This window comes from Leiobunum rupestre, chromosome 3 (assembly GCF_980474605.1).
Source record: "Leiobunum rupestre chromosome 3, qqLeiRupe1.1.hap1, whole genome shotgun sequence".
In the NCBI taxonomy this organism is placed as follows: Eukaryota; Metazoa; Arthropoda; class Arachnida; order Opiliones; family Sclerosomatidae; genus Leiobunum; species Leiobunum rupestre.
In genome coordinates this window covers 39,737,645-39,762,469 of record NC_143386.1, presented here as the reverse complement: position 1 = coordinate 39,762,469, position 24,825 = coordinate 39,737,645, and the positions used below count along the sequence as shown (strand labels likewise).

General features: G+C 36.2%; 1 protein-coding gene across 1 annotated transcript; it reads left to right on the top strand.

Moving 5' to 3' along the window:
- The first annotated feature begins 6,473 nt into the window (after positions 1-6,473).
- Positions 6,474-21,080, top strand: LOC149951756 (uncharacterized). The gene is made up of 4 exons (XM_090170105.1): positions 6,474-6,732; positions 12,818-12,940; positions 20,435-20,579; positions 20,644-21,080. Exons 1-4 carry the CDS (start codon positions 6,644-6,646, stop codon positions 20,902-20,904), a joined length of 618 nt encoding a protein of 205 aa, XP_090026231.1. The 5' UTR covers positions 6,474-6,643; the 3' UTR covers positions 20,905-21,080.
- The last annotated feature ends 3,745 nt before the right edge of the window (positions 21,081-24,825 follow it).

Here is a 24,825-nt window from a genome sequence, read left to right as displayed (position 1 = left end):
CCAAAGATGCCTAACTTTTATCTTGTTTTTAGTATTAGGAGTTTGTTTTTAAGAATCTAAGTTGGGCTACAATAAATTTATGTTTCCTTTAGAACATTTTATTAAATTATTTACTTTCTAAGCCTATCTCTTATGATAGAAATACAAGATACTTGTGCCTTCGTTAATGGTAAGCTATTATCGCCCAATCGCTGTATTCAGTAAGGTAGGAGCGCCGCAAAAATTTTTATTAGTGTGAATTTATTCGTATTTAACCGTGAATGAAAATAGTTTTGGACGCGAAATTTTAGGCAAACTATTGAATGTCGGCACTGTGGGCGGGATTTAAAAGCTCAGCTGTTTTCTGAACGTGATGGCACCAGTATCAAAGGAAATCTATGTTCATGGTTGACTATATAAATAAATTCATGCTATTTGGGATAATTGTTATTACAAATTGTTAGGCCTTAACATCGTAGATTTACCAATTAGTCCCGATCTCTGCTCTTAGATGGCGCCACGCTCTCCACGATTTAAGTGAGAGTTATTCTAGTTACGGTTAATTTCTTTTCCAAAATCGTGTTATTGTTTTTAAAATGTCTCATTTTAGTTTCTATCATATAACTACTTTATTTAGGAACTAAATTAATTAAATTATCGAAAGCAAAAGTTTAATATTCACGTATTTTATAGAGAACTATTTTTCATCGTGGCGGAGTACAACCGATTTCTTTGTGTCCCTGTAAAGAGGCGAGGGGGAAGTCATTTACGAAGCCCAAAATTTTTACCCCTCAAATAAGACGTCTTGCGGTTGGACCCAAGTGCCAGACTTTCTCCCCCTATTTACTTTTGGTTCGACGCTACATATACCGGGCTCGGTATCCCAATATATATTTTTTTTAAATCTGAGCCCACTAAGTTAATAATTTTTCCATTTTTAAGTGATTTTTCGTGATTTTCTACTATAAATCTACTACATACTCTTGTTAAATTAAGATCGGCTTGGTTGAAAAATTTATTGTTAGTCATTACTGATAATTTCTAAAGTACATTTTCAGTTTCAGAAATTTTAATTTTAAGAGAGATTTCGGGCTAATTTGCGGGACTTCATAACCCGCGTACGTACAATTGTGATATTTGAATTTCGTACCAATTTTTACCTTATTTCCAAAACCAGGTAACTCGAAAAATTCGGTTCGTCTAAAAACTAATTTAAATGAACGTATTCGCGTTTCGCTACCTTATTTACAAAACCAGGTAACTCGATAAAATTCCTCCTGGGTTTATTAAGTTATATACAAGATGATTAATATTTAAAATATAGTTATAATATAGGGGGGGGATGGGGTACTTTAATGTCAGTGTCAACTTGTTTTTGCGTGCTATCGTGGCTTTTCTGGTATACCGTGTGTTAGCGCAGCCTGATGTTAAAAATTAATGTACTTTCCTCACCCACATCGTTTCCCGATGTAACAGTTTTAGGAACACATTGTACAAATTGCGTGAACCTGGTTAATGTACTTTTTTTTGAACTAGTAACCTTAATATTCGTGGTACTTCTCTAAAAGATGTGCTTGTGGTATTATCCGATGTTGAAGGTATCGTAATTAAATTAACACTATTTTGCTTATTTAATTTTTTGTCACGAAGAGAATAAAATTGAAAATACTTATGTTGGTTTCCATTAGCGTGCGTATTAAAGAGATAGTGCCAACTCAGATTAATTTAAAATTTTGTTCTTTGGCTTACACGTTATGATAGATAAGTCCTGAATCAGAATATATATACATATTAGCACTTTCAATTAGTATTTAGTTTTATATTTTAAATGTAAAATAATGGTATTTCAATAGCCGCGCAAAACTTCCCAGATTGTTGACGTCATGAGTTTGGTCGATTTCGGGGCGCTCGAGCGGCGGGGAATTTCCAGTAGTCTTTTTCTACTATCGCGTAGAGGATTTGTAAGCGCGATTTTTGACTTCCTTCTCGCGGACCACGCGGTTCGAGATTCTCGAATCACGACTTCACGAGCCGGCTACGTATAAAAATATTATTTTCAAAGTAGAAATTGAAGAAAAAATCGAGAACAAGGTATTGTTTATAAATTATATCATCATTTCTTATACGTAGTCATTATGATAATATTTATATTCTACGGAAAGATGCCACCGAAAGCACCGAAGACGTGGGCGCCACAGTGTATTGTGCAGTTCCTTCCTGCAGTAATAATAACAAAACAAAAATGGCTTATCTTTCCATTACTTTCCATCGAATGAGGGTCTTAAAGCGCGCGAAAGCGGGAAACTCGGATCAAAAGAAAGCGATGGGAGTAAAATTTCCTCCTGTAATCCCCTAAAAATTCTATTTCCAGCTCGCTCTAGTAGCAACCAATAAACATCAACATATCTATGACGTAGACAGTATGTGATAAAAAAAAGTTACGCTATCTTTCTATTTTAAAATTTGAAATTAATCGTGAATATTTATATTTATACCAAATGTTTTATAGCAATATTTTTCTTTACTATATTTTTAAATAATTGATGAAAAAACTTCATATACGTAGAAAATTCTGACACTATCTCTTTAATATAATTTTCTTTAAGCACGTCAAAACGTTTGTACGTCCGATATGTGTGGCGGCGGAGTGGTTAGCGCTTTCGCCTTGCAGCAAGAGCAGCCGGGTTCATTCCCAACTTGTGGCACTGGGTGAAAACTCGGAAACAACTCCTTCCGCGTTGAGTTTGTAAGTTCTCTCCGCACTGGTTTAAGTGGTTTTCCCCGAGCTCTTGGCTTTGCCCTTCCATAAAAACTTGTTGAGGTTAACGGTAATAGTGAGTGTAGGGAGCTGTTGGCTCACGTGGCATGAAGGTCTTGCCGCCACCCTCCCACGCGTTGTAGCCCGGCCACCTGAATTAATGGCTTTAAAAGTCGCTTGATGACTTAAGCCTAAGGTGGTGCCTTGGGTATTAGCCTAGCTGATTATTGTTATTAAGTTGAGCTCGGGTGATAGTGGAAACCAAGGCTTACACTGAAAGGTTCGTTTTCACAAGGGTAAAAACGCGGTAATGTCAACTTGTAGGAGAATACACTTTTCTCCTCCAATATGGCTAGTGTTGAAGCAAAAATATTGTATTTAACCTTGGATTCCACTAGTGCGCGTAAAGGCGTGTCGTTCAACTTTGGGACGTACACGCGTTTTGACGCGAGTAAAGAAAAATGCACGCTGAGTTTTTGCGTCGACGCAGGTTGATTTCATGCAACCGAGATTTAAATGAGAAATGTTTATAGAAAATTTATCTAACCCCAAATTCAAATGAGAGACATTTTTAGGAAACTTATAAATTTTATGTAACATCATAAGCCTATCATAAGGTCCCCATAAGTAAAGGTCTAGCATAGAGCCCCATGTTTACGGCATTGTCCATGCGAGAAGAAAATTAACGTACGACGATAGGGCAGTACAGTTTTAGGTTTTGATGAATGATTTTGCAAAGTAAAATGTTAAATTTTAAGTTTCAAAGTGATAAAAAAATTGAGAATAATCCTTGTCTACGGTGCTAAGTAAGGGCTTGGTTCAAAGTTTAAAAACGTTCGCGAAATTTATTGCAGAAATGCATAGTTGAGGACGTAGCCACTAGGAGGTGCAGATTTTGAATACCTACCTCTTAATAACGGGTATGTGACCCTCAAAAATTTGGTCTAGACCTTTGCTTATGGGGACCTTATGATAGGCCTATGGTAACATTTAATTATATTTTGTTCTTCTTTATATAATTTTCATTCCATATGCCACGGGTGAGTGACCTTCATGAAAAATAGACAAGGGTGTCGTGGGGTTGAAGGACCCCCCGATCAAAATGCACTATTTACAACTCTTAGTTGACTACTTCTATCGTAAGGTAATAATAATAATCAGCAGCACCTTAGGCCCAAGTCATCTAGCGACTTATATTGCCTTTAAACAGGTGGCCGGGTTCAATGCGCAGGACGGTGGTGGCAAGCTTTTCATGCCACGCGAGCCAACAGCTCCCTACACTAACTATTACCGTTAACCTCGAAAAGTTTTTACGGGAAGGGGAAACCGAAGAACTCGGAGGAAAAACCCTTTAACCAGTGGGGAGAGAACTTGCAAACTCAACACAGAAGGAGTAGTTCCGAGTTTTCACCCAGAGCCACAAGTTGGTATCGAACCCGGCTGCTCTTTCTGCGAGGTGAAAGCGCTAAACACTCCACCACCCCACTTACATGATGTAACTCTGGTATCACCATACGTCTATAATATTGTTCCATAAGTTTGTCACTTTGGGAAATATCTTACTGAGAGCGAGGCGCTGCCAAAGGCTACGAGTGACGCGGGAGTAAGCGGACGCAAAACGGCGACGAAGCCCGTCATGCAGTCTGTCTTTTGAATAGCTCTCAGTAAAACTTTTGCATGTGAAGAATAGAAAGGGTCACACTTATGTAACAATATTATACACTTATGGTATCACTGAAAGACTAGCTCTTCATTTCACAACGGGACTAAACCCAATGGTTTGTGGTTTTTCACTCTTAATTATCGTCTGAACAGATCTTAACAGGAAGTTGAAAAGACGAACCAGTTGGAAAGGGAAATCTTAGAGTTAGAAATTAAATTTGGTACGGGGTAAGCTTTACCCGTGAAATTGAGCCCCTGGGTTTTATTCTGCGTTCTGCGATTGCTATTATAAAACGGTGCGCCGTAAGCTACTACAATAGAATACCCATTACCCTAGAATACTCTAAAAGTTATATTAAGTATTAAAAGTATGCTCTATAAATTTTATAAAATATTAAAAGTATGCTCTAAAATTTTTATTAAATATTAAATGCTCTCAAATTTTTATTAAATATTAAATGCTCTCAAATTTTTATTAAATATTAATAGTATGCCCTCAAATTTTTATTAAATATTAAAAGTATGCTCTAAATTTTTTATTAAATATTAAAAGTATGCTCTATAATTTTTATAAAATATTAAAAGTATGCTCTCAAATTTTTATTAAATATTAATAGTATGCTCTCCAATTTTTTATTAAATATTAGAAGTATGCTCTATTTTTTAATAAATATTAAAAGTATGCCCTCAAATTTTTATTAAATATTAAAAGTATGCTCTCAAATTTTTATTAAATATTAAAAGTATGCTCTAATTTTTTTTATTAAATATTAAAAGTATGCTCTCAAATTTTTATTAAATATTAAAAGTATGCTCTCAAATTTTTATTAAATATTAAAAGTATGCTCTCAAATGTTTATTAAATATTAAAAGTATGCTATCGTAAATGGGGCGGTTAAAGACATTCTTAATCCTTGAGTCAACACGAAATAAACACCCAAGTACTCAAAGAGTTTCGAATATAAATCATTCAAACTTTTTATACAACGTTACGGGAGACGTAACCCACCTATGGAGGGAGAAAAAATCTACCAAAAATTGAACCAGTTCTCGTACAAATAGCGCGTTAATTAAAGGAATTTTTCAAGTTTGGGAAATTTAAGAATGTGTCATTAGCGTTCACCTTTTAAAATCAGCGATGCGGTTACAGCGCCAAAACTCGATGGGGCCTATCAGTTATTGTCTCCATGTCTGTATCTAGCCGTTACGTGATAGGTGACGCCAAATATACGTAAACGCTTATATTGGAAAGCCAGTGGTGGGCACCGCTCATCTCATTGTGAGCGCCTTTGTTAATATGAGCGAAGTGGAGCGGCAAAATGTTTTTTTTAACAGAACGCGAAAATGAGAGGAGCGCCAATTTCAGCGCCCAAAAAGAGCGAAAAGAAAGGAGCGCTTATTTTACCGCTCAAAACAGAGATAAAAGAGATGAGTGCTTAATTTACCGCTAAAAAAGAGCGAAAAGAGAGGAGCGCTTATTTTACCGCTCAAAACAGAGAGAAAAGAGATGAGTGCTTAATTTACCGCTAAAAAAGAGCGAAAAGAGAGGAGCGCTTATTTTACCGCTCGAAACAGAGAGAAAAGAGATGAGTGCTTAATTTACCACTCAAAAAGAGCGAAAAGAGAGGAGCGCCGATTTACCGCTCAAAAAAGAGCGAAAAGAGATGAGTGCTTAATTTACCGCTCAAAAAGATCGAAAAGAGAGGAGCGCCGATTTACCGCTCAAAAAAGAGCGAAAAGAGAGGAGCGCTTATTTTACCGCTCAAAACAGAGAGAAAAGAAATGAGTGCTTAATTTACCGCTCAAAAAGAGCGGAAAGAGAGGAGCGCTTATTTTACCGCTCAAAACAGAGAGAAAAGAGATGAGTGCTTAATTTACTGCTCAAAAAAGATCGAAAAGAGATGAGTGCCTTTTTTACCGTTCAAAAATGTGTGAGGTGAGCGGCTCTTTGACGAAAATGCCCAACACTGTGGAAAGCAAATCTAGCGAGGGAGGGGGCGCTGTGTTTCCAGCCCCCCTCACCGGCGGCTCTCTGTAAAACGTTTACAGGTGTTTGACGTCAAAAAAATATACGAAAATCTCCTCTCGTCGAAAGTAGAAAGTAACAATTCGAAAGAGAGTGTTCGCAGGGAATGCACTGGCGTGGAAATATGCTCGGAATTTTCCGATTCTTAGTGTGAAGTTTGTCATGTGTTGCATTCAAAGTGTTGGACATTATATTTAAAGACAGTGTTTGACGAGGGTATGGGTAATAGCTATTCCGGTTCGGGAGGGTTAAAGTTCAATTCCGGGTCGCGTTCTTCGAACGACGGTAGCAGCAAGAACTGGTTCAGGTAATTATATTTGTTTCATTACCTTCTCGATGTTTATGGCTCGTGTACTTGGTAATGCTGTAGGTATGTTTTTGATGATGCTATTTTGTGTAAGCTCGTAAAATATATTTATTTACAAAATAAACAGCTGTTTATAAAAGCTGTTTATTTTTGTAAAATAAATATATTTTACTTGCGCATTATGAACTTTTTTTTATTCTTTTAATTTAATTAATGAGTGTAAGGTGTTTCAAAGTATAATGCTAATCACTATAGTTCTAATTTTATTAATTCTTTCTTAGAGAGAGTTGGTCAATCACAAATTTCGATGACAATTTAAAACTAATTAATTATTTAGGCTAGATGACTTGGTGGCTTAGGTATTGGCCTAGCTGATTATTATAATTTTATTATTAAGTATTTAAGTATTTAATACAAAAATTTGAATTTTATAAATTGATTTTCAAAATGCGACTTTTGGGCCAAGTTCAGAAAATAAATTAAATTTTTGGTCTCACATTATAAGTTAGTTTTCATCATTATAATTAGTAAAAATCTATAAAAAAATTAGTTAGTTTTCTTCCTTGTTATTTGGAAAAAAAATCAGAAAAAATAACGAACTATTTCATCATAGTTTAATAGCGATAATTTTAAATATTAATTTATTTTGAAAAAAAACCCATTATAATAAAAAAAATCCTCTCAAGATAACCTGGTTTATTTTAAATTACTTTAATTATTCCAACATATCTGTGTATATTGAAACACAAGTACTTTGCTAGTAATTTATTCTCCGTAGAATCCTTTACATTTCTTTCAACCCCACCCCCTCCCCTCAGTCTTTAAATAGTACCAGTCGATTTACTGTACATCTCACAATGATATTAAGAGGTAGAAGTACTTGAAAGTTGTCCTCCCGACCTTCGTTTCATCCGTCTGACAAATTTTTCCTCTAAAATGCCATCAACTTTCAATTTCAGACACGACTTACGTTCATACATGAATTGTTCTTAAATTGACCTAAAGTTTCCTTTTTATCGCACGCTATAGGCGTTTAAATAATTTAAAATAAAAATAAGTATTTAAAATCAGCGGGTTGTAATCGAATTGGTCTCACTTTTTAATTATAATTTTGGCGTCCTAAATTAGTTCACCCATAAAAATAATCCCGCTTAATACAGGTGCGAAATTTCGAAAACAAAATTAGTAATATTTTCCACCCGTATGCATGGATGAATTTTCAAGGTGATATTTTTATCGCGAAACGTCGAAGGGAATTCCGCAACTCGAAGTTTTTATTCCAACCCTTTTCGCCCAAGCTTTGTTGAACGGGGCGATTAATTGCTCCGGAGTTGCAATGAGAGTCGGGGATTGCTTGTGATTAGTTTTGTTGATGGCTCGTCTCACTTTTTTGTAACAATGAGGGCAAATATAGAGGTGTTTTTTGCCGAACCACGTACTGTTACTCCAGTTTTTATCCCCAACAACAATAACGTACTGTTGCTATTCAGGTAACAGACTAAAACTAATAATTCACACTTCGTTCTAATTTTGTACACCTGTGTTAAAAGTACCCCTCAGATTAGTTAATTTAAGGTCAATGTCGAAATATTAGTTAAGAATAAAAATAATCAGATAGCACCCAAGTCAACTGTTAATGCCTTTAATTTACATTAAAATTAAAATAAATAATGTTATTAAAATTTTGATTCCTTTAAATAAGCCATTTTTTGCCATATTTGCTTCGTAAATTTAAAGAATTCTTCAATTATAAAGTAACATAATATAATTAGTACGACACTGCGTATTATCCCAATTTTAAATATTTTAATGATGGTGTTTTTCGCCAATGACGAGGTTAATTTATAACGTAACTAAGGATTGAAAACTATCCACTAGAATATTAGTTTAAATAATAGTTAATAAAGTGTATATGAAAATAAAGCGCAATTAATATAGTTTATAATTTTATCAACATTTCGATATCTTCCTTAAGTTCCTTTAAATTAGTCATTTTTTGCCATCTTGGTTTCGTAATTTCTAAGAATTCTTAAATAGTTTATATCATAAGTAACATAATAACTAGTAAGTATGACACTTCAAATTTTGAAATTCCGATTCTTAATTTTTTAAATGGTCTCTTTTACCAGTGAGAAGTCATTACATTGCTGATTTTTAGAACTGCCCAAAATTTCCGCCAGTAGCTATTCACAAATTTCCTAACGCAAAAGAAATCGACTTTTACAATACCCCCCTCCCCCGTCCCTAGTAGCTCTCACAATTGAATAAAATAAATTTTAAATTAAAAAAAAAATCATATAACCATATACTTGTGCCCCCCTCCTCCTGGTTACGCCACTGCCCCGCCCCCATTAATAATAAATGTGACGTCCCATATTTCGACCCTCAATATAACAATTAGTAACGCCTGTAATTTGTGAACACCCCTTTTTAAAATTGAAAATTGAAACGGGTTTCAAAAAAACGTTTATTTTTACTAAATAATGTAAAATTATTGAATCGGAACATAAAATTGATTATTATAATTTCTGAAGGTAGTAGTTTTCGTATTGAGAACTGAACGCGTTTTCGATCGTATTTTACGTGGCAGTAGTTTTGCCATCTGATAGAATACGGCAGTGACGTGTTTCCGGTTTCGTAACTTCTGATTACGCAATCACTCCGTGATATATTATAACCAGAATTTTATTTTATATCTCATACGAGAGTAGTAACAGCTCGTATTACTTTCACTATCCATATAAAATGTTAAAATTACACAAAGTAGGGATATGTACTAATTAATTAAATCATTTTAATCATGATATAGTTTTAGAAATTCGCTATATTATTAGTTTCGCCACGCGATTTTAGATAACTAGTTTTCAAAACAACCAGCGTGAGAAATCGCTTCGTGTTGGTCCAGGAAGCAACTCGTCCAATAAAATATAAACAGTACCTTTTACTTATGTAAGTAGAAATTGTCTGCAGTTATTGTCGTAAATAAGAAACTAAACAAGTAAAGCGAAATAACACTATATAAAATAACTGAATTCTTTTGATTTCCTCGGGAAATTCCCCCTAGTTTTTGTGTATGACGCACCGACAGAAGCGAGGCAGCGAACTTTATAACTTTAAACCTACCGAAAAACTGGTAAAAGTAAACCGGTTTCTAAATATGAAACAAAAAATAAACTAAATTTCTAAATAAAAACTATTAATTTACTAAAATATTCATATTGTAATTTTTTTTTAAAAAAGCCACAAAAATCTGGATTTTTCAAGTGGCTATAACAGGTTTTATCCAGGTGGCTATATACGGTATGGCTGGTTCTATGAAAACCCTGATTTTTACCCACCTTTTAATATAGGCGTATAGGGAGATTAATACTTATGAATCATAATTTTCGTTATGCACTTTTGCTACAACTAATCTAAATCCTTCAGTTTCATACTTCTGAATGTTATGTTACTTATAATCGAAATCATTAAGTTTCATTCTTAATAATAATAATAATAATAATAATCAGCTAGGCTAATACCCAAGGCACCACCTTAGGCCTAAGTCATCAAGCGACTTATGTATGTTATGTTACTTATAATCGAAATCCTTCAGTTTCATACTTCTGAATGTTATTTATAATCGAAATCATTAAGTTTCATACTTATGTATGTTATGTTTATAAAATGATTAGTATTTACGTTACTTGGACAACACAAATTCTCAGTATCGGTTTCATTAATTGCATTTTATCTGAGAACGGATATGACTACTAATTTTAGCCTTGGAAAAATGCTTTTCAATTGTAGATGCGATGGTGGGCGGCAATTGAGTTTCGTCAGTATTTATATTGAATATTTATCGTACGTCACGGCTCGCTTTAACGTATGACCTAACGCTCAAACCACGTCCGAAGATTCCTTTACAAATTAAACCAGAAGTATATAATACATAACTTTGATAGAAGTCCGATATTCGAAATGATTTTAGATATCCCAAAATCTCGGAGAAAATTATTTTCAAAATCTCTAAATCATAAAAAACCAGAAATAAACAAAAAAAAACCGGGCTCTGAAATTTCAAAATAAATTTATGATTTTGAAAATCCAGGACACAAAATTTACAAATTTCGGATACCTAGAGGATCCTGAAATGTATAACTTGCAGCTTGAAACGTCATGTACTTTAAATTGAAAAATTATCCTAAAAATAAAAGTAGTTAAATTTTTTATTGCTCGACCTCATTTTGACAACATTGGAAAACGTTAGTAGGGGGATCGTCTCCCCCCCCTGGTTTCGCCCCTGAATACACGCGGTAAATCGTGAACCGTGATGCGAGTTAAGCAAATAATGCAAGATTAATTATTTTATGGTGGATGCTTCCGAGGTTTGGTGGGAAATTCGTGCCCTTTGGAAAAGTACGTTGCTTCATTTTTATACTAAGATATGCGTTATCAGAAGTTTATTATGTACCTCTTAGTATTAAATTTAGACTATTAAATTGGTTCGAATTTTTCACTAAATCACGGAAATGTACACCTCGGCTCAAATTGTACCGCGTTAATTTCCCCACTTAACAATGTAATGTGTAAAAATTACACTGAGTAGGGATATTTACTTATACAAAAATCATATTCTTCCCATGTATTTAGCTCAACTCTATTGGTCTTTTGAAATATATTTTAAAAAGTACACCGCTTTCAAATAAATAACATTAGCAGTATTGAAATATGGATACTTATAATAATCAGCTAGGCTAATACCCAAGGCACCACTTTAGGCCCAAGTCATCGAGCGACTTTCAATGCCTTTAATTCAGGTGGAAGGGTTACAATGCGTAGGAGGGTGGTGGAAAGAACTACATGCCACGGTTTTAATAATAATCAGCTAGGCTAATACTCAAGGCACCAAGTCATCTAGCGACTTTCAATGCCTTTAATTCAGGTGGAAGGGTTACAATGCGTAGGAGGGTGGTGGCAAGAACTACATGCCACGGTTTTAATAATAATCAGCTAGGCTAATACTCAAGGCACCAAGTAATCTAGCGACTTTTAATGCCTATAATTCAGGTGGCCAGGTTACAATCCGTAGGAGGGGGGGGGGGCAAGCCCTTAATGCCACGCGAGCCAACAGCTCCTTATGCTTACTGTTACCGTTAACCTCTACAAGTTTTTATGGGAAGGGGAAACCGAAGAACTCGAGGGGAAACCCCTTTAACTAGTGGGGAGAAAGCTTTCAAACTCAACGTGGAAGAAGTGGTTCCAAGTTTTTACCAGTGCTCGGATCGAACCCGGTTCCTCTTGCTGCCAGCTAGGAGCAAAAAACACAAGGAAAACGCAGCTAGTCTTTAAAAATTTAATTGGACGAACCTTTACGCTGAACGTTTTACGGGCGGGGAGAAGACAATTTCCGAATTTTCCCCTTCCGACGCGACGGCAGCAGATGCTAAAGCGTCTAACCAATGAAAAATGTACACCAGAAAATGCACGACTTTTGACGAGTTCGAGCACAGAATATAAAGCCCCAGGAATGGAAGGTGTAGCTCCGTCTAGTGGAACTTTTGCGCCTCTCGTTTTTAAAGAGAAGCCGGGTTGCGTTAACCGTTTCCGGTTACTCTGATTTGCTTTGCCGGAAGTTTCTAAAGCAACCAAAACACGCGGCCAATAATAGCAATCCTTGCATTCCTGGGGCTTTATATTCTTTGGTTCGAGGGGCTAACCACTCTCTGAAAACCTGTACACCGATTACATAAATATGAAAATGAGCACAGCCGTTGGTAGTGCTATATCTGTACTCACTTACGTAATCATTTTAGTTCAGTCAAAGCTACAGGCTTGCTGTACAGCGATTACGGGGAGTGATCTGCCCCTCGGACGAGTTGCGTTCTCCTTGTGTGCTGTGTTTGTTGCTCCTAGCTGCCAGAGTCAAAAGACCGCATATCCCTCTCTTAAGACAATGTTTATTTACTTCTGGTATTATATATTTCTAACGTAAGCCATTAAATTCGTTTACATTAAGCATAAAAAAAAATGAAATATTGACCTTGAAAGTTTCATCTTTCACAATCCTAGATTTGTTTATGTTTACATTTTTTCGCGCCTTCAGGGTAGAGCCGCTGATTTTGAGCAAGGAAGATGTTGAGGAAATCTTGGAGGATAGTTCTCAGAAAGTTGGCACTTATGTCGTCTACCAGGACAAAGAACGAGAAAAAACCAGCTTGGCTGTCAAGTAAGTAAATTTCGCGCACCCCCTGACGAAGCTGACCTTCAACCACTGTGCATCGCGTAGATTTATTAATTCCGAAATAATAATAATAATGATAATAGGGTTTTTACGAGAAGGAAAAAAATGTATTTTGTTTAATAAGGATGATTTGGACGTACCTGTATTGCAAAATCGTTCAAGGACAAACTCGAATATCACAAGGGGGTAATATCTACCCACGTTTCAGGGTATATGGCAAGTTAAAAAACATATTATATGGACTTTACCTCATCAGATTCTTGTTGTGCTCAAGGAAATCATAAATGCAATTTGAATTTTATTTCTATCTATAAGAGCGAAAACGTTATAATTTATATACTATAATTAGGCCCCTACGCGCTAAGCTTGCCCGTCGAGCGGCTTAAAGGGCCTCAGGGCTCCACCCCCAACTTCGCGTCTTGTCTCACGGCGTTCCCAGCAGTGAGCCTTGAAGAGACGCGAGTTTGCAGTTTGCTTTGCGGGCGAGTGTCACTCGTAGTTGTTTTATAGAAAATGTAAATAAATGTAAGGGTTATTAGTATAGAAGCACATTTGGTAATTATTTTTCAGAAGCACATTTCGAATTGCATTTGGTATTTATTTTTCAAGGTTCAGCGATTACATGATTATGAAACTGACAATTCTCAGTACAGCCTTTGGTAATGCTAAATCTGTAATAAAATACGTAGCACTTTCGTACAGACAAAGATACAGACTTGTACACCGATTACGGAAGTGGGAGACTTTTCGCTTGTTGCGGGATTTAGGAGTAGGGTAAGAAGAGTAACCATTCAGTGGTGGGGACTAATTAGAGTCTGATTAAAAACTTATTCCCAAAATGGCTGCCTGTCGACATTTAAGCAAATAAATTCTGAATAAGCAGTCCATTTTATTAGTTTATTATATGAACCTCCTTTTGAGAAGGAGTAAAAAGTGTAGCCCCAATACTCTGACCTTCGATCTTATGGCATGTTCATAAGATCGACTATATTAAATATAAGCCTTACCTAGTACAGATGTCAAAGGCTAATAAGCCCTTCTATTTTCTATGGCTAACTATCAGGTGACATTGATTTGACTTCAAAAAGTCGACCTTGTGAGCAGTCGATCTTATAAATATCAACAGTCGATCTTATGAAAAGTCGATCTTATGAGACTTTCCCAATTTAGCGCAAGCGAAAAGTATCCACCTTGAGAGTGATCAGAATAAAGCTGGCTTTGGTAGATAAGACTAAATCGAAAGTGCAAAAATTAAAATACTGAGGTGGCTTTGGTATTAATTGTGATGTCTGGTACCAGATGTAATATTCATAACGAGGGGTCCGACATTCGCCAAAATCCCGTGCACCTGCGAAAAGGATGATTTTAGAAATCTCGAAATCAGCGCCAAAATCTAGAAATCTCCGTCAAAATCCCGAAATTCAAAATAAGATTTCTGAAATCATTGTTAAAATTTAAAAATCTTGAAATCGCTTTCAAAATCTTGAAATCACCTTTAAAATCTCGAAATCGCCTTCAAAATCTTGAAATCAGTTTGAGATTGCAAATCCCGTACGGAAATTTATGTAATGTCGGACCCCTCGATTCATAAGTATGTCTCTATAAATATTTCAGTAGTAACAATTTCGATGAGACATTGTTTTGCACAGAACACAGAATAAGTGGACTAGAATTGTTACTGCGTTTAAATTCTTTGTACTAAGTACTTGGGAATAGTCGAAAGGTTCGTGAAATCTGGTCGAATTATAGGAAACTATAGGAATGGAAATAAGCGAATTATAGGAAAATATAGGAATAGAAATAAGTGAATTATAGGAAAATATAGGAATAGAAATAAGCGAATTATAGGAAACTATAGAAATGGAAATAAGCGAATTATAGGAAAATATAGGAATAGAAATAAGCGAAGTATAGGAAAATATATGAATAGAAATAAGCGAATTATAGGAAAATATATGAATAGAAATAAGCGAATTATAGGAAAATATATGAATAGAAATAAGCAAATTATAGGAAAATATATGAATAGAAATAAGCGAATTATAGGAAAATATATGAATAGAAATAAGCGAATTATAGGAAAATATATGAATAGAAATAAGCGAATTATAGGAAAATATATGAATAGAAATAAGCGAATTATAGGAAAATATATGAATAGAAATAAGCGAATTATAGGAAAATATATGAATAGAAATAAGCAAATTATAGGAAAATATATGAATAGAAATAAGCAAATTATAAGAAAATATATGAATAGAAATAAGCAAATTATAGGAAAATATATGAATAGAAATAAGCAAATTATAGGAAAATATATGAATAGAAATAAGCAAATTATAGGAAAATATATGAATAGAAATAAGCAAATTATAGGAAAATATATGAATAGAAATAAGCGAATTATAGGAAAATATATGAATAGAAATAAGCGAATTATAGGAAAATATATGAATAGAAATAAGCGAATTATAGGAAAATATATGAATAGAAATAAGCGAATTATAGGAAAATATATGAATAGAAATAAGCGAATTATAGGAAAATATAGGAATAGAAATAAGTGAATTATAGGAAAATATAGGAATAGAAATAAGCGAATTATAGGAAACTATAGAAATGGAAATAAGCGAATTATAGGAAAATATAGGAATAGAAATAAGCGAAGTATAGGAAAATATATGAATAGAAATAAGCGAATTATAGGAAAATATATGAATAGAAATAAGCGAATTATAGGAAAATATATGAATAGAAATAAGCAAATTATAGGAAAATATATGAATAGAAATAAGCGAATTATAGGAAAATATATGAATAGAAATAAGCGAATTATAGGAAAATATATGAATAGAAATAAGCGAATTATAGGAAAATATATGAATAGAAATAAGCGAATTATAGGAAAATATATGAATAGAAATAAGCGAATTATAGGAAAATATATGAATAGAAATAAGCAAATTATAGGAAAATATATGAATAGAAATAAGCAAATTATAAGAAAATATATGAATAGAAATAAGCAAATTATAGGAAAATATATGAATAGAAATAAGCAAATTATAGGAAAATATATGAATAGAAATAAGCAAATTATAGGAAAATATATGAATAGAAATAAGCAAATTATAGGAAAATATATGAATAGAAATAAGCGAATTATAGGAAAATATATGAATAGAAATAAGCGAATTATAGGAAAATATATGAATAGAAATAAGCGAATTATAGGAAAATATATGAATAGAAATAAGCGAATTATAGGAAAATATATGAATAGAAATAAGCGAATTATAGGAAAATATATGAATAGAAATAAGCGAATTATAGGAAAATATATGAATATAAATAAGCGAATTATAGGAAAATATATGAATAGAAATAAGCAAATTATAGGAAAATATATGAATAGAAATAAGCGAATTATAGGAAAATATATGAATAGAAATAAGCGAATTATAGGAAAATATATGAATAGAAATAAGCAAATTATAGGAAAATATATGAATAGAAATAAGCAAATTATAGGAAAATATATGAATAGAAATAAGCAAATTATAGGAAAATATATGAATAGAAATAAGCAAATTATAGGAAAATATATGAATAGAAATAAGCAAATTATAGGAAAATATATGAATAGAAATAAGCAAATTATAGGAAAATATATGAATAGAAATAAGCAAATTATAGGAAAATATATGAATAGAAATAAGCGAATTATAGGAAAATATATGAATAGAAATAAGCGAATTATAGGAAAATATATGAATAGAAATAAGCGAATTATAGGAAAATATATGAATAGAAATAAGCGAATTATAGGAAAATATATGAATAGAAATAAGCAAATTATAGGAAAATATATGAATAGAAATAAGCAAATTATAAGAAAATATATGAATAGAAATAAGCAAATTATAGGAAAATATATGAATAGAAATAAGCAAATTATAGGAAAATATATGAATAGAAATAAGCAAATTATAGGAAAATATATGAATAGAAATAAGCAAATTATAGGAAAATATATGAATAGAAATAAGCAAATTATAGGAAAATATAGGAATAGAAATAAGCGAATTATAGGAAAATATATGAATAGAAATAAGCGAATTATAGGAAAATATATGAATATAAATAAGCGAATTATAGGAAAATATATGAATAGAAATAAGCAAATTATAGGAAAATATATGAATAGAAATAAGCGAATTATAGGAAAATATATGAATAGAAATAAGCGAATTATAGGAAAATATATGAATAGAAATAAGCAAATTATAGGAAAATATATGAATAGAAATAAGCAAATTATAGGAAAATATATGAATAGAAATAAGCAAATTATAGGAAAATATATGAATAGAAATAAGCAAATTATAGGAAAATATATGAATAGAAATAAGCAAATTATAGGAAAATATATGAATAGAAATAAGCAAATTATAGGAAAATATATGAATAGAAATAAGCAAATTATAGGAAAATATATGAATAGAAATAAGCGAATTATAGGAAAATATATGAATAGAAATAAGCGAATTATAGGAAAATATATGAATAGAAATAAGCGAATTATAGGAAAATATATGAATAGAAATAAGCGAATTATAGGAAAATATATGAATAGAAATAAGCAAATTATAGGAAAATATATGAATAGAAATAAGCAAATTATAAGAAAATATATGAATAGAAATAAGCAAATTATAGGAAAATATATGAATAGAAATAAGCAAATTATAGGAAAATATATGAATAGAAATAAGCAAATTATAGGAAAATATATGAATAGAAATAAGCAAATTATAGGAAAATATATGAATAGAAATAAGCGAATTATAGGAAAATATATGAATAGAGCTAGTGGAAACTGAGCGGAAGCTTTGTGCTTAGCCATTGAGTTGGGAATAAATAGAGGTACAACTAAATCTGGCTGGCGCGGGACCAATTTCGTTCAATAAGGAGACTTAATCAACTTTATCGTTCTACCGTGGCGGCATCTGTCTCTAGTGGTGGAAACTATATTGCAATTGAATTTTTTCGCGAATCTGACGCGAAATTAAAATGTATGATTACTCGTAACAAACAAACCTTTGAAGCTGTTTAAAAATAATTTTATTCTGTCAACACGATCCTTTTTAACTCAAGTTACGGTGAGTTAGCTAATAATTATTTATTTTCAGCCATATAACTTTTCAAAGTATAGATGGCGCTACCGCATAATTATAAAGATGAATTTCGTACAGTCTTATCAGAACAGGTCCTGCGTAACCATGGTAACCAAAATCGTAATTGTAATTCTAGCAGTATTATTCCCAATTCAATGGTGCTTAGCATAGGTTGGCGACACTTTTGGTCTCCAATCTCCGGTCATCCAGTTTCCATTGGAAGGTTGGGCCTACAGTCTCCGCTCCTGCAGTCTCCATCCCGACATGGACGAATTACTGAAGGACACTTCTCGGGTTGCCTTCTACCATGCTATATCCAAAGTTTGACTTCTGTATCGAAGCGGATTTATCTCAGTGGGGGGAAGCAAGTGTTCGGGGGATAAAAACGGTCTTTTCAGGGGCAAGAGAAGTGATCACTCTCGAAACGCTGTTGCCCTCTATTGGCGAGTTTCGGAACTATTATAAATAAAATTCTGTCTGATCTCGAGATAAATATTCGAACATTTTATTTTACGTTTTTAATAAAGGTATAAAGGTTTTTTTAATTACTTACCGATTGCTTAATCGACAATAGACCTTTAAAAAATAGCACGCTGGCTTGTTTTAAATACACGTGGAGATTCGGTGGCCACGTGACGTTTTATTTGCCCTTGAAGTCGAAGCCAGCGCGCCCCAAGGTTATTAGAGAAAATGCACTATAGCGCGCCCTCCTGATAGAATCGCGAATTAGCCCCATGTCTATTATAGTACTGTGGCCCCAGAACGTAAGCGGGAAATGGAAAGCGGCTCGATAAGTGTCTCTGGTCTCGGAAGCCGGAGCCACCGATGTGTGGTGCCATAAGTTAATGATACCTCTAAGTAGACAAATGGCTATGCTGCCTATGGCGGATATGCTTGTCCAAATCGACCTATGTCTCTCCGTACTGCGTATCAAAGTAGCCTTAACAAACACTTGGAACTGCCGAAGCTGACGTTTCTTTAATCCCGTTTGGTGCAAGGCTAGCTTGAACTTCCCCAAAAGAGATACATTTCGGAATTCCCTTAGAAAATTCGTTCCCCCCGCAGAGGCAAAAGAGCGTTTTTTTGCTATTGGTTTATTTCTCTCAGCCCAATATCGTTTCATTCTCGACCGCACAGCGGCGCTGGGTCCGAGATATTTTTAAAATCTTTCATTTTCGCGGGAATCGAAGAGACAAGATTTGACATCACATTTTCTGGACAAAGATTCCACCTTGAAAGGGCTTATTTGTCTACATAAGACCTTTTCACCTTGAGTCAGCAAAAATGGATCAGTGATCCATTTTTTTCTCGCGCACATTTTTGGTGGATCAACTCATCGAACTTTTATTCACACGAGCCAACTAGTTGACTCAACTCAAGTTGACTCATCTAGTTGGATCAAAAAGTTGGCTCGTGTGAAAAGGCCTTTAGAGGTATCATTAACTTATGGTGGTGCTTAGTTTCCACTAGCAAGAAAAAGACGCATCACTCAACTTTCGGTTTAAAGAAAATTAAATTGAGAAACGTGCTGTTACTTGATAGTGGAAAGTAAGCATTGCACGAAGCAATATAGCGTATATTCCCGTCACACGAGAAATAAATAAACCGTTCAGCAATTAGTATGTAGTAAATTTTAAAACTTCTTGTATAACGTCTGTTGTAACTCAACTGTTCCAACTTTCGACTATCCGGCAAAAGAGGGCCTAGCGTTGAATTTCACTTCAATAAAAAACAGGGTTAATTGCCTTGTCCGTCCATAATTTAATTAATTCACATAACACAGTTCAAAACTGTTTTTAAGATACATTTTACCAAAACCACGCGAAAAAATAACAATGGAACACAAATTTCTTGATTTTCTATATACGTAATGTACATTAACAGTTTGAGTGACAAGTCCATAAATTGTGAGATCATTGTTAAATATAAAATATTTATTGCTTGCCAATTGTTCCCTTCGTAAGATGGTAATTTGATAAAAGATTATAAATTTGTTATGTCAGTAGGAATAAGGTTCTTTGGGAATATATATTTTCGCGCTGAAATATCGAGTTTCCACCTTTGTCTTGGTTGAAAACGTGAATTCTTGCACATACAGATTTATTGCTAAAGAGCAAAGTCATTACCCTCGGAGAAATGGTAAAGGTCTTAGGACGTAAACATGTAATAGAATCGCTACATATCCCCTGACATCAATTACTTCTTTTGTTTAAACAGTACTACAAGATGGTTGAATGTTTCGAAGTTGATATGTTAGGAAACTGACGACTCAAACTAATTTACTTTTAATTCATTCTTCAAGGTTGTCCAACGGACGAGTTGCTCATCACAACATAAAGAAACTAAACGATTTGTACTATTTCAACGACTTTCCTTTCCCGTATTTGGAATCTATCATCCTGTACTACCAAAGACACAAATTTCGGGGAACCAAGTTTACCCAACAAGTCAGTTGCCACGTTTTTCTAGCAACTAAGCAAACGATTTATTTCCCTCTTTACGTTTACGCAGGCTTTCGTCAGTCCTTACGTGACCGCCCAACGAAGTAAGAAGAACGCCACCATGATGGCCACCAGAACGCGTTTAGAGCCCAAGTCGCAGAAGAAAGAGCTGGTGCAATCGGAATGCGCTGGGACGTGGTCTTACGGACAGTACAAACCGTTTAAAGGACAGTTGAGGATGATGACGCAGGAGAACGAACTGGAAGAGGACATGATGTTCCAAGGTCATGATAACTATAAACGCAGAGAAGGAGTTACTACCCCCATGTGATATACCTACGCACTCCTCGTAGTTTCCCAAGAGCTACTTTTATATTACGCGTTATGCCAATGAAGTAATCCTAACTCGTCGTTTTCTATTCTTTTGTATCTTATTCAATACTTTGTGATTTTAGTGATATAAATGTAATCATACGTTGAAGTTAAATATATTTTAGCACACTTTCATATATTGTGTTTTTACTTCAAAATATCCGCTGTTTCTTTACTTCTGACCGCACGTTACTAGCGATAATTAAGTAAGTGGTTATGTACCTCACCTGCATATGGTAGACTTTGGTAGTTCACGTTGTTTATTTGTTCTAAACTTCCTTGTTAACCCTGAACCAAGTGGAAGTGGATTTCAAGCGATATTTCTATTGGTAGCCATTTCAGTGTGATGGTTCCGTTGGTCAGAGCACATTTTGTGTTAAAGTTACCTCCTCTGAACTTGACAGACAGCTAATTGGCATCGACAATAGATAGTTTTTGAAAGTTAGTGGGTTAAAATTCCCTTTCCCCTATAGCTTAACGCGAAAAGTCCCCTTAGTGTATAATAAATTTATTTATATTTATATAAAAAGAGTGATGACTAATTTCGCCAATCCATGTTATTTGGTCATAGCGTCGTCTGGTACGTTGATTTTATTTAAAGCCACGGTTGGCTCTGAAATTGCCACCTGCATTATGATAAGACCCTTGTTATTAGAGATGGCTATAAATCTAACCGGTTCTTCGCAAATACGACTATACTGGAGAACGTAGTGCCATCTATTAATGTCAAAGGAAGCGAAACTTCAAAATAGCGAAAAAATAACGTCGTCAGAGAGCCGTTATAGAGTATTATACTCTACTAAGTGGACTTTAACATAAATTATACACCCCATATAAAATATTATTAAAAATTACAATAATTAAAGTTGTTGTCAAATTTACAAAAGCTAATCAACGCGGAGGGTACTGTTATGTCCCGCATTTTGGGTCAAAACTTAGCTTAAGCATCTTGTTTTGATTTCGAAGCTAGCGACATTTTCTGAAAAAAAAGAGCTACTTCATGTCAAGCCGACGCTTGCTTGGGCGCGCTGTGAGCTTCAAAGAGGGCGATAGCTAATGTTGAGCACGAGCTCCACTCTCGGGCAAAAAAGAGCGTGAGCGTGAACTCCACTCTCAGGCCAAAAAGAACGCGAGCGTGATCTCCACTCTCGGGCCAAAAAGAGAAGAGCGCGAGCGTGAGCTCCACTCTCGGGCAAAATAAAGAAGAGCGAGAGCGTGAGCTCTCCTCTTGGGCCAAAAAGAGAAGAGCGCGAGCGTGAGCTCCACTCTCGGGCAAAAAAAAAAGAGAAGAGTGCGAGCGTGAACTCCACTCTCGGGCAACAATAGAGAAGAGCGAGAGCGTGAGCTCCCCTCTTGGGCAAAATAAAGAAGAGCGAGAGCGTGATCTCCACTCTCGGGCCAAAAAGAGAAAAGCGCGAGCGTGAGCTCCACTCTCGGGCAAAAAAAAGAGAAGAGTGCGAGCGTGAACTCCACTCTCGGGCAACAATAGAGAAGAGCGAGAGCGTGAGCTCCCCTCTTGGGCAAAATAAAGAAGAGCGAGAGCGTGATCTACACTCTCGGGCCAAAAAGAGAAGAGCGCGAGCGTGAGCTCCACTCTCGGGCAAAAAAAAGAGAAGAGTGCGAGCGTGAACTCCACTCTCGGGCAACAATAGAGAAGAGCGAGAGCGTGAGCTCCCCTCTTGGGCAAAATAAAGAAGAGCGAGAGCGTGATCTCCACTCTCGGGCCAAAAAGAGAAGAGCGCGAGCGTGAGCTCCACTCTCGGGCAAAAAAAAGAGAAGAGTGCGAGCGTGAACTCCACTCTCGGGCAACAATAGAGAAGAGCGAGAGCGTGAGCTCCCCTCTTGGGCAAAATAAAGAAGAGCGAGAGCGTGATCTCCACTCTCGGGCCAAAAAGAGAAGAGCGCGAGCGTGAGCTCCACTCTCGGGCAAAAAAAAAGAGAAGAGTGCGAGCGTGAACTCCACTCTCGGGCAACAATAGAGAAGAGCGAGAGCGTGAGCTCCCCTCTTGGGCAAAATAAAGAAGAGCGAGAGCGTGATCTCCACTCTCGGGCCAAAAAGAGAAAAGCGCGAGCGTGAGCTCCACTCTCGGGCAAAAAAAAGAGAAGAGTGCGAGCGTGAACTCCACTCTCGGGCAACAATAGAGAAGAGCGAGAGCGTGAGCTCCCCTCTTGGGCAAAATAAAGAAGAGCGAGAGCGTGATCTCCACTCTCGGGCCAAAAAGAGAAAAGCGCGAGCGTGAGCTCCACTCTCGGGCAAAAAAAAGAGAAGAGTGCGAGCGTGAACTCCACTCTCGGGCAACAATAGAGAAGAGCGAGAGCGTGAGCTCCCCTCTTGGGCAAAATAAAGAAGAGCGAGAGCGTGATCTCCACTCTCGGGCCAAAAAGAGAAGAGCGCGAGCGTGAGCTCCACTCTCGGGCAAAAAAAAAGAGAAGAGTGCGAGCGTGAGCTCCACTCTCGGGCAAAAAAAAAGAGAAGAGTGCGAGCGTGAACTCCACTCTCGGGCAACAATAGAGAAGAGCGAGAGCGTGAGCTCCCCTCTTGGGCAAAATAAAGAAGAGCGAGAGCGTGATCTACACTCTCGGGCCAAAAAGAGAAGAGCGCGAGCGTGAGCTCCACTCTCGGGCAAAAAAAAGAGAAGAGTGCGAGCGTGAACTCCACTCTCGGGCAACAATAGAGAAGAGCGAGAGCGTGAGCTCCCCTCTTGGGCAAAATAAAGAAGAGCGAGAGCGTGATCTCCACTCTCGGGCCAAAAAGAGAAGAGCGCGAGCGTGAGCTCCACTCTCGGGCAAAAAAAAGAGAAGAGTGCGAGCGTGAACTCCACTCTCGGGCAACAATAGAGAAGAGCGAGAGCGTGAGCTCCCCTCTTGGGCAAAATAAAGAAGAGCGAGAGCGTGATCTCCACTCTCGGGCCAAAAAGAGAAGAGCGCGAGCGTGAGCTCCACTCTCGGGCAAAAAAAAAGAGAAGAGTGCGAGCGTGAGCTCCACTCTCGGGCAAAAAAAAAGAGAAGAGTGCGAGCGTGAACTCCACTCTCGGGCAACAATAGAGAAGAGCGAGAGCGTGAGCTCCCCTCTTGGGCAAAATAAAGAAGAGCGAGAGCGTGATCTACACTCTCGGGCCAAAAAGAGAAGAGCGCGAGCGTGAGCTCCACTCTCGGGCAAAAAAAAGAGAAGAGTGCGAGCGTGAACTCCACTCTCGGGCAACAATAGAGAAGAGCGAGAGCGTGAGCTCCCCTCTTGGGCAAAATAAAGAAGAGCGAGAGCGTGATCTCCACTCTCGGGCCAAAAAGAGAAGAGCGCGAGCGTGAGCTCCACTCTCGGGCAAAAAAAAGAGAAGAGTGCGAGCGTGAACTCCACTCTCGGGCAACAATAGAGAAGAGCGAGAGCGTGAGCTCCCCTCTTGGGCAAAATAAAGAAGAGCGAGAGCGTGATCTCCACTCTCGGGCCAAAAAGAGAAGAGCGCGAGCGTGAGCTCCACTCTCGGGCAAAAAAAAAGAGAAGAGTGCGAGCGTGAACTCCACTCTCGGGCAACAATAGAGAAGAGCGAGAGCGTGAGCTCCCCTCTTGGGCAAAATAAAGAAGAGCGAGAGCGTGATCTCCACTCTCGGGCCAAAAAGAGAAAAGCGCGAGCGTGAGCTCCACTCTCGGGCAAAAAAAAGAGAAGAGTGCGAGCGTGAACTCCACTCTCGGGCAACAATAGAGAAGAGCGAGAGCGTGAGCTCCCCTCTTGGGCAAAATAAAGAAGAGCGAGAGCGTGATCTCCACTCTCGGGCCAAAAAGAGAAAAGCGCGAGCGTGAGCTCCACTCTCGGGCAAAAAAAAGAGAAGAGTGCGAGCGTGAACTCCACTCTCGGGCAACAATAGAGAAGAGCGAGAGCGTGAG